A 16816-nucleotide genomic window follows, 5' to 3' on the forward strand; every position below is an offset into this window, starting at 1 on the left:
CCATGGGCGCTCCAAAATCCATGGTATAATTAGATAAACATGTTGAAAAGAATTACTAGCCCAAAGTTAAGTTAGCCGTCACGTCTCGCCGTTCTTTTATGCGGATGGACTAAATTGTGCTCTAATAAGTATACCTCTCTGCTGCGCGGATGGCTAATCTCTATGGAACGTGGAAAGAGAGGAACATTATAAAAAAAATCACAGAGGACAAAGCTAACGTTTTAGACCCAGTTGAGCGTCAAAATACATTATTTTGTTCTCCACGGCCAATTGTCAGGGCTCCTCGCGTCAAAGGCGCCGCGTGTTTGTCTGTTTGTCCGTCTGTAACATCAGAAGGCCGGCGCGACACAACTAATCCATTACGCCAATGTTTGCGTTGCGTAGCTTGCATGGTTTTGCTCTCCGAGTCTTCCGTTCGAACCCTAAGTAGCTATGGATTACGCAATATTAGGTACCTATCGATAAACCTGACTACAATCTTGAAAAAAGTTGCCAGAAATAGATAGAATAATACTAATATTATTTAATGCTATAACATAGCCAAGTGGTTAAGACATCCGCCTTCTAAATCGGAGGGGCGAGGGTTCGATCCCGGGCACGCACCTCATGTGGTTTTAAGTAATTAGTTATCACTTGCTTTAACGGTGAAGGAAAACATCGTGAGGAAACCTGAACACCTGAGAGTTCTCCATAATGTTCTCAAAAAAAGCTGTGTGAAGTTTGCCAATCCGCACTTGACCCGCGTGGTAGACTATGGCCAAATACCTTCTCAATCTAAGAGGAGACCCGTGCGGCGTACTCTGTAGTGAGCCGGTGCGGCGGTGGGTTGATCATGATGATGATGACTATTAAAATAATCGCAAAAAATACGCATAATAGTGATTAGGTATTTATATTTTCCCTCAATCAATTTATATTCAAAATCCGTTCCCATTTACATTTCAAACGCCAATTCCTTAATTGAACAACCCCATGTACCAATAGCCCTTTTATTTACCGACCGATGCGGGCAGTCCTTGCAGCCATCAATAACATCTGAATTACGTTATTTAGCGCTTATTCAATCAGGCTGATTGTCGAACTTACAACTGGCCATGTATATTGTCAACGCCCTATATGAAAAAGAAAAAGATTGATATAACATGGACTGCGTAAAGCGTATCCCAAAAACAAGAAGCAGACAGAGATGGCAGTATTGTAAAAGAATTATTCTGTATAGAGTCTAGAAATACCCGTCTCTTTCACGACGGATGCCCGCATTGGATACGTAGTCGCACAGACAATGGTATACATTAAAAAAATTGAATTCCAAATTCGAATGCCTGACAGTTAAATGACAGCTAGGGGAGCGGGAGCGGATGTCATTGGTCGAAAATTGGACAATGAGGCAGATGCGTCGTTTTTTTTGCTGTCGTTTCGCCGCCATATTTGCTTAAATTCTTTACCGAAAAATGGGTGTACACAGATGACAGAATAAAAAAATTGTAACAGCTGACATCTCCATTTGCTATGGAGTTGACATTTGATACATGTGATTATTCATTGGAAAGGTGTTTTATTTATTTAAATTAATTTAATGCTATGAATTATTGCTCAGTTTATAACTAGTAGGTAGCTTAAAACTGTCTTTTGGGTCATGCTGTCAGAGTTAGTGATCAAAATATTTGCTAATTAATTATCAATTATAATAGTTATTTTTAATGAAATTAGCCAGCCGCGAGATCAGCAATTTATTTTGATAACGTTGATAACATGACTAACAAGTATAAATATTATATTAGAGATATGTATTATAGTCATCGATATTATAGTGCACAAGTTTAGTATGTGCGCAAACACAAGAGCACTCCCTATCTACTCCCTCGATGTCATAACCCGATGGAACGGAATTCCGACACGACCGGAGACAGATCGGGCGCAGGACCTTGTGCTCTGCGAGGCATTGGTGTGGAACACCGTTATACACCTTCCAGGCTAGTATTGAGAATTTCTTAACAGAAAAATCCATTACCTATGTACTGATTTTGGCCCGACCCGAAACCCACGACCTCGTCATGCGCAGTCGAACGGGCAAACCACTCGACAAACGAGGCCATTTTTTATAATATTAGGCTGACTGGTTACCATGGTGACTAATATTCCTCTTTCCCCTCCAACTAAGCGCAGAGCTTGTGCTAGGATTAGGTATGTCCGACATAACCACTGTGTTCCCCGTGGCTGGTGGTATCTATGACGGATTTTCTTCACAGAAAAAAAAGGAATAAGTAGGTACGGTACGACAATAGTGCAACGGGTGGTGTTTGAACCGGCGACCTTTCGGATTTCATTCCGCTCTATTAACCGTTGAGCTATCGAGGCCCAATTGGATAACGCCTATAAATACCTAATATCCAAAATTAAAAACAGAACAAGCAAGCGTTGCAATATACATAATCCCGTAATCCGGCGCCGCTCCCGCCCAATATCACTGATACCGGCAGGAGCTGTGCAAACCACTTACCATATTAATATGATACTGCAGTATCACCTAAACATACATATCTCTATGAGCTTTTGCAAAAAATTGCTTTCTACACCTTTCTGAAATTATTATGGCAACAAATACTAATTACACTTACTAAACATTGCAGCCCATGCTGGTTGAAAAAAAATTAAAAAGATTATTTTTCCGAACGATTTTTAATAATGCTGTAAAATCCTTTATTTCCAGAGGATTTTTTAACCATGCTGTAAAATCCTGTTGTTATTTTCCTTGATTTACAAAAAGTATCGAAATGTGTAATAGTAGCATTGATGGCCTAGTGGTTAAGACGTCGGTCTCCTAGTTCGGTGTTCCAGGGTTCGATCCCAGGCACGCACCATTGCTTTAAGCAATTAAAAAATCACTTACTTTAACTGTGAAGGAAAACATGTGAGAAAACCCTGCCTGCATGCCTGAGAGTTCTCGAAAATGGCCAAACCCTTCTTATTCTGAAAGGAAACTCGTGAGGAAGTGTGGATTGGCAGTATTCACACAGCTTTGAGAACATTATGGAGAACGCTCAGGCCTGCAGGTTTCCTCAGGGTGTTTTCCTTCACCGTTAAAGCAAGTCATATTTAAACTCCGTAAAGTTAAAAATTAAACTTTTGCGTTTATAATATTAGTAGGATCTTTTTTCAACGAGGCGTAAAAAGTGAAACACCACAACATAGCCCCGCAGTCAAAAGTCAGCATTCACTCGTTACAACATTAGTTGACGCCCGACACGTAGAACTCAATCCGTGTTTACTTTGCTACAATAATGGACGTCAAAACTTCACGTTTACTGCGAAGCGACTTCGGGTTAGCCACTCCTGCGCAGCGGGGCGCCGACACTTAAGGTGGGGTTTTCGAAGCACGTTAATTTGACGTGCTCAGTTAAACCGTAGATACAAAATATAACCGTCCACCTGCGTCCTACTACGTGGATATCACCGCGCCGAAGAAGGCACAGACTCTTACCGACTAAACGTCCCATGGTGTTACATGCATCGGGTTACGGGGCCAGACTCGTTGGCGATAACCCAGCAAATGGCTTAAACCAGTACCAAGGACGTTCTCGTCTGGGACGAACAAAATGTTCACAACACGTCCTCGCCGTCCGCGATAGGCCGTGGTGTGGACTATTGCCCCTCAGACGGTGTCTAGGCCTGCGAAGCATAGGAGTAAACCCGCTACAACACATAATTGTGTTATTGGCAGGGAATTTACTTTGCTGATTGAAGCATGATAAACAAGACCAAACCCCGAAAACTTTAATATGCATAATAGAGTCAATCCCAAATGGATCAGAAAAGTTATTGTTTCAAGACTGTGTAACGTGATGTAAGCAAAAAGCTAACTGATATCTCGAGGACCTAGATGCTACAGTACTGCATGTTTCCACAACACGCACCTTAACAAGCCAATATTTAAATAATATCTTTTATCTTTTCCCCCCGGAATTAGAAAAAATTGACACCTGTCATTGTGCACGAGACGCGAGCTCCCACGGACATTTCTTTGTAGTGTCGTAAAAAGATTATATTGTACTGAGCAGTGAGGCTCAACAAACAAACCACACGAACCTGCGAACCTGCGACTGCAAATATTTCTTCAAGCAGAAAGTACTGTGGGCCGACGGCTTTTGAGGTTTTGCTATCGTCTAATGATTTATTTTTCCAATTAAAGACAGGTACAACGAAAATACAGCACTCGCCATGTTCCCGCCAGGAAGAAAATTTTCTGATTTTCTTGGTGGATTCTGATGCAATATTTATTTAATTTAATAGGAAGTCAACGATATGCAAAGATATAATCATTTTAGGACTTAAGACTATCGATGCATACTCACTTACAGGATACAATAGGATAGTAATAAAATATTTAAGCATTTACAGAAATCCCAAAAATGTAGTATTTTATATCTATGCTTCTCCCACTGCCAAGGATCAGGTAGAGGTATCTCTTTTTTCCCTGTTCACTTTTTTTATCTTTTTTCTTTTTTATATTAGGTACTAATTTTAGGTACAAATAAAAAGCTTTGACATATTATGTAATTCCAAGAATCTCTAAAATAGGCCTACTAAAATCACACTAGAACATCGCGCTTAGACGACCACAGCGCTCACTGATGTAGGGAGGTCGCCAAAATATTATTTACTTTCTAAAATTGTTTTTTCTCTCTTTCCAGCACCCAAACTGATGATTCCACCAGCGGACTTCGTGACACAAGGAGTGTTAGGAAGTCCACAAGACGGCCTCCGCACCCCAACCGGAAACCAGATGCTAGCCAACCCCCTCCTAAACCTTAACAACACCGGCAGAACCAACTTCACAAACAAACAACTAACAGAACTAGAGAAAGAGTTCCACTTCAACAAATACCTCACCAGAGCGAGGAGGATAGAAATAGCTTCAGCCCTACAATTGAATGAGACGCAAGTCAAAATATGGTTCCAGAATCGACGAATGAAGCAGAAGAAGAGGATCAAAGAAGGACTCATCGTTGCTCCTGAAGTAGCACCGTCAACATCTCATCCTAACACCATAGGCTCAAATGAAAACAGCCGGGAGTCCAGCTAAATAATACTTAGCTTTAGCTACTTTTTGTGGTTCCATTTTAAAGACTAGTTTCGAAGTTATTTTGTTTTTTTAATTTTTCAATGGCTACCTACTTAAAAAGATAGTAGGTACTACATTTTGTCAGTCGATTTAAAATTTTGTCCAATGATAAAGAATAATAAAATGCGATAATATTTGAAATCGGTAAAAATAGGTAGCTGTACTTTTGAATTAATGAATGGTGTTTCAAGTGTTACTGTTTCAAATTGCCATTTATTGCTGGAAAATGTGAAAACAAATAGATTGAAAAGAAAACCGATGGAAAACCTATAGATTTTATTTATTAAACTAAATAGATGATGCCCGTGAATAATTCATTCGCGTGGATTAGGTTTTTGAAAATCCCGTGGGAACACTTTGATTTTGTGATGTGAACGTCTAGGAAAAAGTAGGTAATCGATATTATAGACATGTTATTTTGTACTCTTGAAATATTCTTGAAACAATAAATTGTAAAAAAATACAAAATCCGTAAAATATTTTGGCAAGTTTCAAAAAGTTTTCGAGATTACTTTTTTATTGAAAGATTGGTTAAATATAATTTAGTCGTAAGCACTGTAAATTATTGTGCGATTTCTTATTAGATGGCTCATTTTTTTATTTATTCTTTTTTACAATTGTTTATTTGTTAACAATTGCATTCTTTCGCCCTTACATAGGTATACTTATTTATGACTTCAAGAACCAAAGCTCATATTCTTTATTTATTTAGGTAAGGTCAGCAGCTAGTTGAAGACAATTTCATTTATAGTGCATTCATTTTGGGAACGCTACTCACCATATTATTTGCTACTAGCCGATGCCCGCGCCGTCGCCCGCGTGGATTTAAGTTTTTCGAAATCCCGTGGGAACTCTTTGATTTTCCGGGATAAAAAGTAGCTTTTGTGCTAATCAAGGATATTATATATCTCCATTCCAAATTTCAGCCAAATCTGTCTAGTAGTTTTTGCGTGAAGGAGTAACAAACATACACACACATACACACACATACACACATACTTTCGCCTTTATAATATTAGTGTGATAGTGTGAAGATGTGATTTGAAGTGTGATAGTGTGAAGTGTGATATGTCAATTGTCACGATTTACGATTTTAATCCTTAATCTAAAGGTAACCAAGCCAGTTCACACATAGAGTAAATAATAGCGAATGCGTTCTCAAAATTTAGTCACTATACCTTCACTGTAGTTTGATGAATTATAAACATAAAAAATATAGCTAATAATCTTGCGAATATTTAACTTGACTATGAGATTATAAAGTTAATTGTAAATATTAATAGAGATCCAGTATTCTAGATAACTATACTTCAAGTGAAGTATCAAAAATACACATAATTATGTAAATGCGTTTAGCTGCTGGCCATATTACATATTACATAGTATAGAAAAGGCCATTTTCAAAAGAAACCTTGAGTAATATTGTGTCAAAAAAATGTCTTGTGAAGTATATGTATATTGTACATGTACCTATGGGCCATTTACGGATTTTCATAACAAAATAAAGACCTAACAGCTCCTTTCCTTATGTTGCAAAAACTAATAAAGTATAAAATTAGTTGTTTATAATAATAGCTGGTATTGTTTTTCTTTTTTCGCTTCTTCCTCGTTTCATAAAATGAAAATGGCCCGCTTTTAGTCTAGTAAATAGGTAATTATTGTACAGTTAACAGTAGGACTGGTATCATGCTATAATTTATCTCTAAATAAATAAAATGTATATAAGTAAAAGCAGATGCAGTAGGTGCGGTTGTGTGTAAATTTTTGTATCGTTAAGTAATTAACTTTTAAATTGGTCAATAAATTAATTATATTATCTATTTTCAATTCAAACTTTTTAATACCTATTTCTCCTACTGAAACATTTTGTGTACCTACCTACCTAACGATAATAATCCCAGAAAAAAAGAAACTACTAAAGGTTTTTCATTCAGTTTCCTGGATAAACTGATATTTCGAGAAAGTTTAGGTAAATGTATAATTTGTAAGGGGTGAGTAAGTATTAGTCGAACTACCTAGTATGATAATACCTAGGTACATATTAGTCGATTAAATCGACGAAAGGCCATCAGCAAACTTCAGATTTTGCATACTTAGGTATAGTAGATTTTCTGTAATTTTCAAAAAAATCGCCCGACTGAACCTGTGGCGGGTCAGCTAGTAAGTAGATATAAAATCAGTGTCATTTTGCAATGATGGATACTGGATAGCATCTTCTTTTTTATTGGACACTGTGATAAATGCTATCTATATTTAGATTTAGTGTCCTTCAAGATAAAAGTACCTACCTATTTGTAGAAAACCAGTACAAAATAAAGGTACTTCTCATTAAAAAAATCGGAGCACTTCCACACTAAAAGGCGTTAAGCGAGGTGTTAGAATTTTTTGATGGGAAACGTATAGGTATTTTAAACGACGATGCTCGTGACTTTGTCTGCGTGGTGGGAACTCTTTGATGTAGGATATAAGAAGTAACCTATATCCCTCTCGGGAAGCAAGATCTCCTTGCCAAACAGTGAAATTCGGTTAAAACTGTTGATACAGTTTTGTAGAGTTTACGTGAAAGTTTAAAAAAAATACGTAGGTACTTAAATATAAAATTAAAATAATAAAAGAAAACAAATTATTGTGCAAAAGACTTTTATGGTTTTGTAACAATTTCAAAATTAACATTATTTTCTTGCAGATTTTTAACTAGACTCGTATTTCTGAAGGCTATCCCGGGCGTCATAGCACCGCCTCTGTAATTAAAAAAAAAAAAAAAACAAATTAGTATAGAGAAGTAATAAATAACATAGTTACAGAATAGAAAATTAGAAAAAATTAATATTTTTAGCAAGAAACAGTTAAAAATTATTTTGCTATAATCCGCCAACAGGATAAATCTGTATGTATATTCTATCCAATATAATATTTTTAATTAAATTTTGAATTGTCTCAACAATGGATGATCACCAATCATGAGGACCTGGATTTGAGTCCTGGGTGAAACCAAAAAATTTTGTCAAAAAATTCTCCGTAGGCATATGGCAACCCGGAATTTGGCGGTGTTACATCCCTATGCATCGGAAAATGCGTAAATTTGTTAATCCTACTTCAGATTTTTCTCCGGTTGTGTCGGATTGCCATCCCATCGGACTATGAGAGTGAGGGAATAAAGAGTGTACCTATCTGAATATGTGCACTACTATAAATTATCTCCTGTGTTGTTGGCTAGTCTCCGTTGAAGTTAGCCGTGGCCGAAATTCAATCAAGATCATCTTCAACATACGTACCTATTTGGCATTTTATCAGAGTCCTGAAGGATTGCGATGGCTGAAAATATGACTACCACAGCTGTGCCCACGTAGGCTGGATCCGACCCCGATACCTGATTTATAAAATAAGTAATTAAGTACCTAAGTATAACACCTCACATTTTAAAATAAATAAATGTAAAAAATTACGAATCCAAAATGTCATCTAAGTCACTGTAACGAGGCAAGGTGCCCAGAACGCTGGCTACGTTACCTCATAGAACAGTCAGATCAATATTATGCTGACCGAGGTAACACTGCTAGTCCTCCAGTCATTCTGTAAGACGGGATGGTACCTAACAGATCCTTAAAAAGGGATAAAAACAGTACCCACGATCCCATGGTTTCTAAATTAACTGGTTTTAATTTTAACAATGTAGGAACAGCACAGGAAACTAATCCTTACTTCCATATCACCATACCATGTGGCATGTACCATAATATTAGATGGCCAACATCAATTTAACTGATTTTGACGATATTTAGTAGAGAGACAAAAAGGTCGAGGAAAGACTAGGTCCGAAAAATCGAGGAGTTCCTTTGGGATTTATAAAAACCTACCTAAATGCACGCGCACAATGGATGACGTCGCGGGTGTCAACTTCAAAACGGATGGACCGTAAAAAGCTACCAAACAGATCTACAGACAGACACATTGGATAGAAACAGGTTGTATGGATTTTTGGAACCGTTGCCAATTAGCCATCAAATCTTCATATTTTTATGTGGCTTCAAGCTGGCACTTCATTGGCATATATTTTCAAAGTTAAAGTTTGGGGCGTAGGTACCGAAAGAAACTTACGCTGACTCTTCCCACGACCTTCTTATTCGGTAGAGTGTTGTTAACATCGCTGCCTTCCTCCCAACCTTCACCAAACATCTCATACTGGAACAGCATATCATCCATCACCCCCTCCTCAGGATGGTCATGCGTTACTATACCAAACGAACAGAGCCTTGGATAATCCAACAGCAATTTCCTCAAAAACGATACTTTACTAAGCAGAAATAATAAGGCGCCAGCAAATATTATTCCTATGGCGGTAAAAATAGAGGGAAAACTTATATAAGCTTTATATTGTGCTGGTCTTTGTTTTTCCGAGGATAATAAATATCTTTGGGTTTTATTGACCACCTCTGTGTCAGTCGTTGGGAACGGAAGACACCATCTATTCAGATTTTTGTGGATGAGGCTTCTGAAAGTGAAAAGGAAAAATCGTGGTATTCGAAAAATAAACCAAAGGCTAAAATAAAATAAAATAAAATCATATGTAATATCAACAGGACTAGAATAAAAATAAAAACAAGTGGGTTAAGCTTGTCACGCCTACATAATAATATTATAATATTTGCATTTATAATGCAAAATGAAAGATGTGTGCAATAACTAGTTAGTAAAATATAAAAAGAAAATTCACTCATTCACTCAACTCCAGTCTAAACTTTTGGACCTAGAGAGCTGAAATTTTGTTTAAAGCTCCTTTAATAATATGGGTAAGTAGACAAGGAATAAAGACGGATTTTACAAAATTCCCACGGGATAGGCAATAAAGAGGATTTATAACATTTTCGCTGAGCGAAGCCGAAAGCGATTGCTGTTATATCAATAAATACAAATGGTCCAGCATAAATTTTGTATTTTACCTTTGTTTTAACTCTGGTTTGAATTGAGGTAACAGCGGTTCTTGTTGAAGACTTCTTAGGGACATGGCAGCCATGCTGTAAGTGAACGCAAATTGTTAGGCTTTAAAAAATTAAAACTAACTGAGTAGGCATGGCACATAACACCAATTATGCACCGGGCAGAATGAAAGTGATGATCACCTATTTATCATGGACTCCCAACTGCTGTACCGAACTACACCTTTCGTCCTCTCAGCCAGCAGCTTCGGTGGGAAGTGCATCACTAAATACGACTCCACTGAGTTCAATGTACCTGAAAATAAATCATATCATTATCAATTAATTAATATCACTAAACGAAGGCTGTAAGTTAAAAATCTGTATAAGTACAAAATATCAAAAACACAAGGAGAGGCTATAACATGCCCATACCACGCCAGCCTATTTACTCCTCATCTTTTCTTCCCCTGCCCGGCTAGCATGGACAGTAGATAAAAATTATATCCCCCGATTATATCCACTGATGTCATAGAAATCAGTGGATATAATCGGGGATAAAATTTTTATCTACTGCCCATGCTAGCCGGACTGGTGCTACTTTTTACCAGTAGGTAGGTATATTACAGCTAAGTATCTTTGCTTCCATCCTATTTTTTTTAGCGTAAAGCTTGTGCCAGGGCCCAGGAGTGGGTACGACAATAGTGCAACGGGTGGGGTTTGAACCGCCGACCTTTCGGAATTCAGTCCGCTCCTCAACCGTTGACCTATCGAGGCTTTTCTTCTTCGATCTATTTCTTACCGCCAAAGTTCTGTTGCAAGTATATAACGCCCAAGTCAGCCGGCACACTGCTCAGCCCACACGTGGGAACTACGTACACCCTCGCGTCTCTTGCCGGCTGGTCGTACTTCCTCTCGCACACATCCACAAACTGCAAATAGAACAAGAAGTGACAAGACAACGACCTCCTTGTTTTAGAGAATTTCCCTAGCGCAGTGATGAACCTGTGGTTATAAAACTCTGATGGAAGGAAATACAAAATCAGCTAAGTTCGGGTATGAAACCCACGGAAATGCAAATTCAGTTAAGTAGGTATGGAACCCCAAAAAAATTACGTTGCAAGTGCACCACGAAACAGTTATATTGATGGTGATGATGATGGAGTCATATTATTCCTTCGTGGAGCTTAGGGCTGCAGCTGATGTTTTACATGTCTCCCTATCTTTGGCTGCTGCCTTGACATGGTTCCACGAGAGTTCCACTCTTTTTAGGTCTTCAATGTACCTCCTCCAGGTGTTGGTTGATCGACCAGGTCTCCAGGATAATTATATTATTTAACCCTTACCAACCTTGGCTTAACAGGGCTCTCTCCGTCACTCGCTTCATACAATCGTAGTTTTAGATTTTTCTAAAAATGTGTAGTTTTAAAATTACAGGGGCTCAAAGATTTGTATGAAATTTTTTAAGACCGCGTAACTTTGAAACCGAATATTTTAACAGACATCTGGAAAACCACAGACATAGATATTAGTTTCTAGAATATGTCTGCAAAATTTCATGGACGTTGGTTGCTTAATATTCAAATGAAATTGGAACTACGATTGTAAGAAACGAGTGACGGACGGAGAGAGCCCTCTGAAGAACCTTCGCCAGTGGTTTAATATGAGTACAAGGTCACTGTTTAGAGCAGCAGTGAACAAAATCCAGTTAGCCTTAATGATTGCCAACCTCAGATAGCAGATGGCACTAGAAGAAGAACCCTTACCAGTTTCTCTCCACTGACGTCAACATAATGCGCCCCGCACTCGATGGCCATCGCGACGACCGGCTCGCCGAACTTCATGAACGGCCCGCAGCAGTTGAGCAGCAGCCGCGCCTGGCTGCACATCTGCCGCAGCGACGACTCGTCCTCCACCGCTGCTACTATGATCCGCGTTGACGACAGGTTTACACCTGGAAAATAATATTATACTTAATCCATACAATAAAATCTATAGTTTTTAGGGTTCCGTACCTCAAAAGGAAAAACGGAACCCTTATAGGATCACTTTGTTGTCTGTCTGTCCGTCGTGTCTGTTAAGAAACCTATAGGGTACTTCCCGTTGACCTAGAATCATGAAAGGTAGGTAGGTAGGTCTTATAGCACACGTACAGGAATAAATCTGAAAACCCCCAATTTGTGGTTACATCATTAAAAAAAAAATTAAAATGTGTTTCAATTTTCAAAATAAGATAACTATACCAAGTGGGGTATCATATGAAAGGGCTTTACCTGTACATCCTAAAACAGATTTTTATTTATTTTTATTTATAATAGTTTTTGATTTATCGTACAAAATGTTGGAAAAATACCCGAGTACGGAACCTTCAGTGCGCGAGTCTGACTCGCACTTGGCCGGTTTTTTTAAAGCGAAAATCATACCTAAATCTTAAATTTACTTTGTTCAACATATATATTCATATGAGATTTTCCTATACTATTATAATTTTTTTTAATAGGATCATTAAAAGTAATTTAACCATGCTTTAGCTGAGTCGATAGGTTCATGCGTGTCGAATGTCGATGACCAAGGCTGCGTGATCTCGGCCGGTAGGAAAAGGTCAACAAACAACATCGCATCATCATAAAAGGTGCGCAGGTAGTTCATAGGTTTTCATCCATGTTTCTAGTAAACAAATACGTGCGTAGATAGTTAAAAAAACCGGCCAAGTGCGAGACGGACTCGAACACGAAGAGTTCCGTACCATCGTACAAAGCATACCTAACACTTTTATGTAGGACACTGCAAGTTAATGAGGGACTGCGCCGTCTATATATTGTGATTCAGTAAATTAATTTTATCGTTAACACATTTTTTTGTGACGTCACCACAAATTCCCGGTTTTCGGAGTTTTTCCTTTACTTGCCAAATTTCATGATTGCAATTTATAGGTCATAGGTTTTCTTGACAGACATAACAGACAGACGGACAGACAGACAGACAGAAGGACATATAAACAGACAGACAACAAAGTGATCCTATAAGCGTTCTTTTTCCTTTTTCCTTCTGAGGTAAGGAATCCTAAAAAGTGATACAGAACGTTTTATTACCATATTTTTATGGCCTCTTTTAATATGACGGAGATATTAAGGTAGGACGATGTTCAGTCACAACTCATTTCATTTCATTTTAAACTCTCAACCACGGTAATATTATCTATAAGTACTTTAGTATATTAAAAGTAACTAAGCATGCCTAACGGACATAAAAGCTATTATGTTAAGATTTTTCTTGAGATAACTATGCGGTGAGCTCCTATATGTGGTGAGGTCTCATATCTATAGGTACCTAGTACCTACTTCCTTCGACAAAACGTAAAAAGCCGGTCAAGTGCGAGTCAGGCCTCGCTCTTTTAGGGTTCCGTACATAATTATGAACTATACATGTTTCAGGTGTATAGAACATCGCTTCGCAACCACCCGTGAAAGAAAATCACAAAAAACTGACTACCTACTTTGACGGCCCCCAATTTTGTTATTTTTTAAGATAAAAATAAAATAAAAAATACATTCGTACTCTACTGAATGAGGGTAAGGGAAAAAAATCGGCTCCTGTCTCATGTATGGGAGCCCCCCGAAAAATGATTTAATTTCTAATCCAATATTCGTTTTGGATCAATGTTCTACACCAAATACTCATTTCGTCTACGAGCTAAAGACTTGTGATATGCGGACAGACAAACATACATACAGACAGACAGACATACAGACAGACAGATAGGCATACATACAGACAGACAGACAGACATAGAGACGGACAGGCATAAAGACAGACAGACAGCATAGTGTATGTCACTATGCTCCGTTTTTACCCTTTGAGTACTGAACCCTAAAAGTGCGATTAAAACTGTTCTCAGGTTTTCCGTGTTACGATTATTATCATTGTCCTAGGAAACCCTAAACCGGAATCCTAAAAATTCATTCCTTACCAGTTTTGTTCGTCACATTCTGGAGCAGCGTCTCCAATCTCTCCTTGTTCCTGCCCGCGACTGCCCAGGTCAGTCCGGGATACTTCGGAGCGATGCGAGTCAGCTCTTTCACCACGTGTTTGCCCGTGTACCCGCTCGCTCCGAACACCACTAGATCTAAGCGATCTGGTGCCATCTTGTAAAAAAAATGTTTTACTCGATCACTTTTGTTAAAATTAATGCGGTTCATAGAATACATCTACTTACCAAGTTTCAACAGTATAGTTCTTATAGTTTCGGAAAAAAGTGGCTGTGACATACGGACGGACAGACAGACAGACATGACGAATCTATAAGGGTCCCGTTTTTTGCCATTCGGCTACGGAACCATAAAAACGATACAATCTGGGATGTGAGCGAACTAATTTGGAATAGGCCGTCCACAAGTCCATAGATGCCCACAAGTGAGCATAGATACTTGTCCACCAGTGGGCATTATCTACTTAGGTTTCTTGTAGGGTTTTCCAAACGCTGTGCGACGGTTTTGCCGCGAATTTATCCAGCGGCTTCCTGCAACTCTTTGATATTATTTTCAAGAGGCTGTCCAGTGCGAGGGCGCATTCCAGCACCTTGAGAGTTGAGACCACGTTGTCTATCGGCTCTTCAAACCCCGCCCATTGCCACTTCAGCTTCGCACCCCATCTCCGTCGCCCGCCGTTGATTCGGCCCATAATATAACCGAGGGGTTGGTGGGGCCATGGGAGGTGGAGGGTTGATCTCCGTCGATGACTTTGGTACTTCTATCGCCTCATTTTTGTTTTGATCACGAGGCCTAGGCTAGAGCATCATGATTGTGGGAAGTTAGAAGCCAGTGCTCACATTATGTCGTACCTACTCACATTTAGAAAGTTCCCTCGCTCAAAAGAAGTTTCAACATTGTCATTTCACCGTGAATTTCCAAGAAACAATACTGCCCCACAAAATATTATTTTTGCTGATATTTAGGTACCTAATTTTCCTTTATCTTTTAGCAAAAGTAGCCTATTAAATGCATAATTATTTTAAAAGAATAGATAGGCAAGTACATACCGCAAAGATCTCCTTAGAACGCGTCTTGTTTACTAATAAACTTGTAAGGTTCTGAGACATAACCTGTCCTAAGTTACCTATTAACATCGACTTTAGGCCGACTGAACACGTAAACTAACAACTATTTCACTACTTTACCATGTATCTATTAGTCTATCTCCTATTACTGTGTATAGGTAGTCGGAGTTATGTGTGTTCTAAGCAATTAATTTACATCGTTTACTTTAACGGTCATGGAAAACATCATGAGGAACCCTGCATGCCTGAGAGTTCTCAAAGGTGTGTGAAATCTACGCACTTGGCCAGCATAGTAGATATGCCAACCTCGTCTCATTCTAAGAGGAAATTCTTGCTCAGCAGTGCCCAAGATCTTTTTGACCTGTTTCCTCTTTCACCTTTCTATTTCTACTATCATACCGCGTGGCATCCGTACGTAGTCGAAATTACACGGACGAAACGAAAAAATTACGAAGCGATTTTCTTCCCCGTTTCTAATTCGAACCGCTGATATGGCATCAGTTTTCCCCTCCATTTTTTATATAGGTGCCTTCAAGTCAATAGTTAAAAGGCTCTTCTAGGCGAGCACGCTCCATCTAAGGCTGTATCAGCACTTTAATATTTTAGTGTATTGAAATTGGAATATTAATTATTGCAAAAAATTATATCCGTGTGTGTTCTGTCTAATGATTCGTTCTCGCTTTTCTTAAATGTTACATCAATTATACATCATGTTAAACCTACTTAGTAAACCGTACAAAATAGTAATTTGTTACGGTAGGTTTATTTGTTACGGTAGGTTAAGTACCTACCCACCCTTGTTCTTCATCGTCAGCGATGGGATGGTACTTCGTGAGGATTTTAGTCGGTAGGAGTCCGACGTAACCCCTGTGCTCCCCCGAGGCTGGTGGTATCCATGATGGATTTTCTTCACGACAAAAAAAAGTTAAAGTACGCTAGTTAGAAGTTAGTACTTAAGTTGTTCTTTGTCACAAGTGCTTATTGAATATCGAGCAAGTGAAGGATTCAAAGATTGAAGCCGAGCGAAGCGAGTGGTTCAAAAATAGAATCCCGAGCATAGCGAGGTAATATTTAAAAATATAAAAGTTACGAGACCCAAGTCTGACTACATAAATTAACGTTTTTGACGTTTGTTACCATTTTGGTACATAGACATAGGCTATTTTTATCCTGGAAAAACAAAGAGCTCCCACAGTATATTTAAAAACCTAATTCCACATGGACGAAATCGCAAACATCATCTACTTATTTGGTACAGAGACAGCATGCATCCCGTATGCGGATATGGGTTACTTTTTCCCCCTAAAATCGAAGAGTAGGTAGTGTACCAACGGATCATAATGTAAAGACTGTAAGGACTTAAGCAGAGCGAGAGATGCTGATTTGTTCATCGAACAACAACATTCTTCATCATCATCAGCCTGTGGACATCCACTGCTGGACATAGGCCTTCCCTAAAGAGCGCCACCACACCCGGTCTTCAGTCTTCCTCATCCAGCCACTTCCCGCCAGCCGCTTTATATCGTCAGTCCATCGTGCTGGAGAGCGTCCCACACTACTCCTCCAATGGCCATCGCTCTACGACAGGCATGGCCTTCCCACTGCCATTTCCGCGTGCTATTTTTTTCACTGTGGTTTTTGTGGCGCTGGATGTAACAAAAACTCTCTGTATATTTTTTTAATGTCAATAATAATAAATAAATAAAATATTATAATGTAGGC

At 38.7% G+C, this 16816-nt stretch overlaps 2 protein-coding genes across 3 annotated transcripts in view; one reads left to right on the forward strand and one right to left on the reverse strand.

Moving 5' to 3' along the window:
* The window catches only part of LOC123868883 (homeobox protein Hox-B1b-like), a 38409-nt gene extending 32427 nt beyond the window's left edge, over nucleotides 1–5982 (forward strand). Inside the window, exon 2 of the mRNA XM_045911542.1 lies at nucleotides 4692–5982. Coding sequence (XP_045767498.1) covers nucleotides 4692–5083 — 392 coding nt within the window. The 3' untranslated portion in view covers nucleotides 5084–5982. The remainder of the gene's footprint in view (nucleotides 1–4691) is intronic.
* A 1765-nt stretch (nucleotides 5983–7747) lies between these two features.
* LOC123868931 (saccharopine dehydrogenase-like oxidoreductase) lies at nucleotides 7748–15147 on the reverse strand. Of its 2 annotated transcripts, none has more exons than XM_045911619.1 (9): nucleotides 15077–15147; nucleotides 14009–14183; nucleotides 11805–11992; nucleotides 10841–10970; nucleotides 10243–10354; nucleotides 10063–10137; nucleotides 9221–9614; nucleotides 8398–8492; nucleotides 7748–7863 (listed from the first exon to the last, which is right to left on the reverse strand). In XM_045911619.1, exons 1-9 carry the CDS (start codon nucleotides 15134–15136, stop codon nucleotides 7764–7766), a joined length of 1329 nt encoding a protein of 442 aa, XP_045767575.1. In that variant the 5' UTR covers nucleotides 15137–15147; the 3' UTR covers nucleotides 7748–7763. The 2 variants fall into 2 exon arrangements, with proteins under 2 accessions (XP_045767575.1, XP_045767576.1); XM_045911620.1 differs by having other exon boundaries at nucleotides 14009–14186; nucleotides 15077–15111.
* Between the last annotated feature and the right edge of the window lie 1669 nt (nucleotides 15148–16816).

Source organism: Maniola jurtina, chromosome 10 (assembly GCF_905333055.1).
Source record: "Maniola jurtina chromosome 10, ilManJurt1.1, whole genome shotgun sequence".
NCBI classification, from domain to species: Eukaryota; Metazoa; Arthropoda; class Insecta; order Lepidoptera; family Nymphalidae; genus Maniola; species Maniola jurtina.

Bases quoted from the DNA above. Each gene is read 5' to 3' on its own strand.
- LOC123868931 (XM_045911619.1), bottom strand. From the start codon at position 15,136: ATGTCTCAGAACCTTACAAGTTTATTAGTAAACAAGACGCGTTCTAAG. The intron at 10,971-11,804 runs GTAAGGGTTCTT...TTCTATTTGCAG, and splicing joins ACGTCAGTGGAGAGAAACTG to TTTGTGGATGTGTGCGAGAG. The intron at 9,615-10,062 runs GTAAAATACAAA...TTTCACTTTCAG, and splicing joins AAACCAGAGTTAAAACAAAG to AAGCCTCATCCACAAAAATC.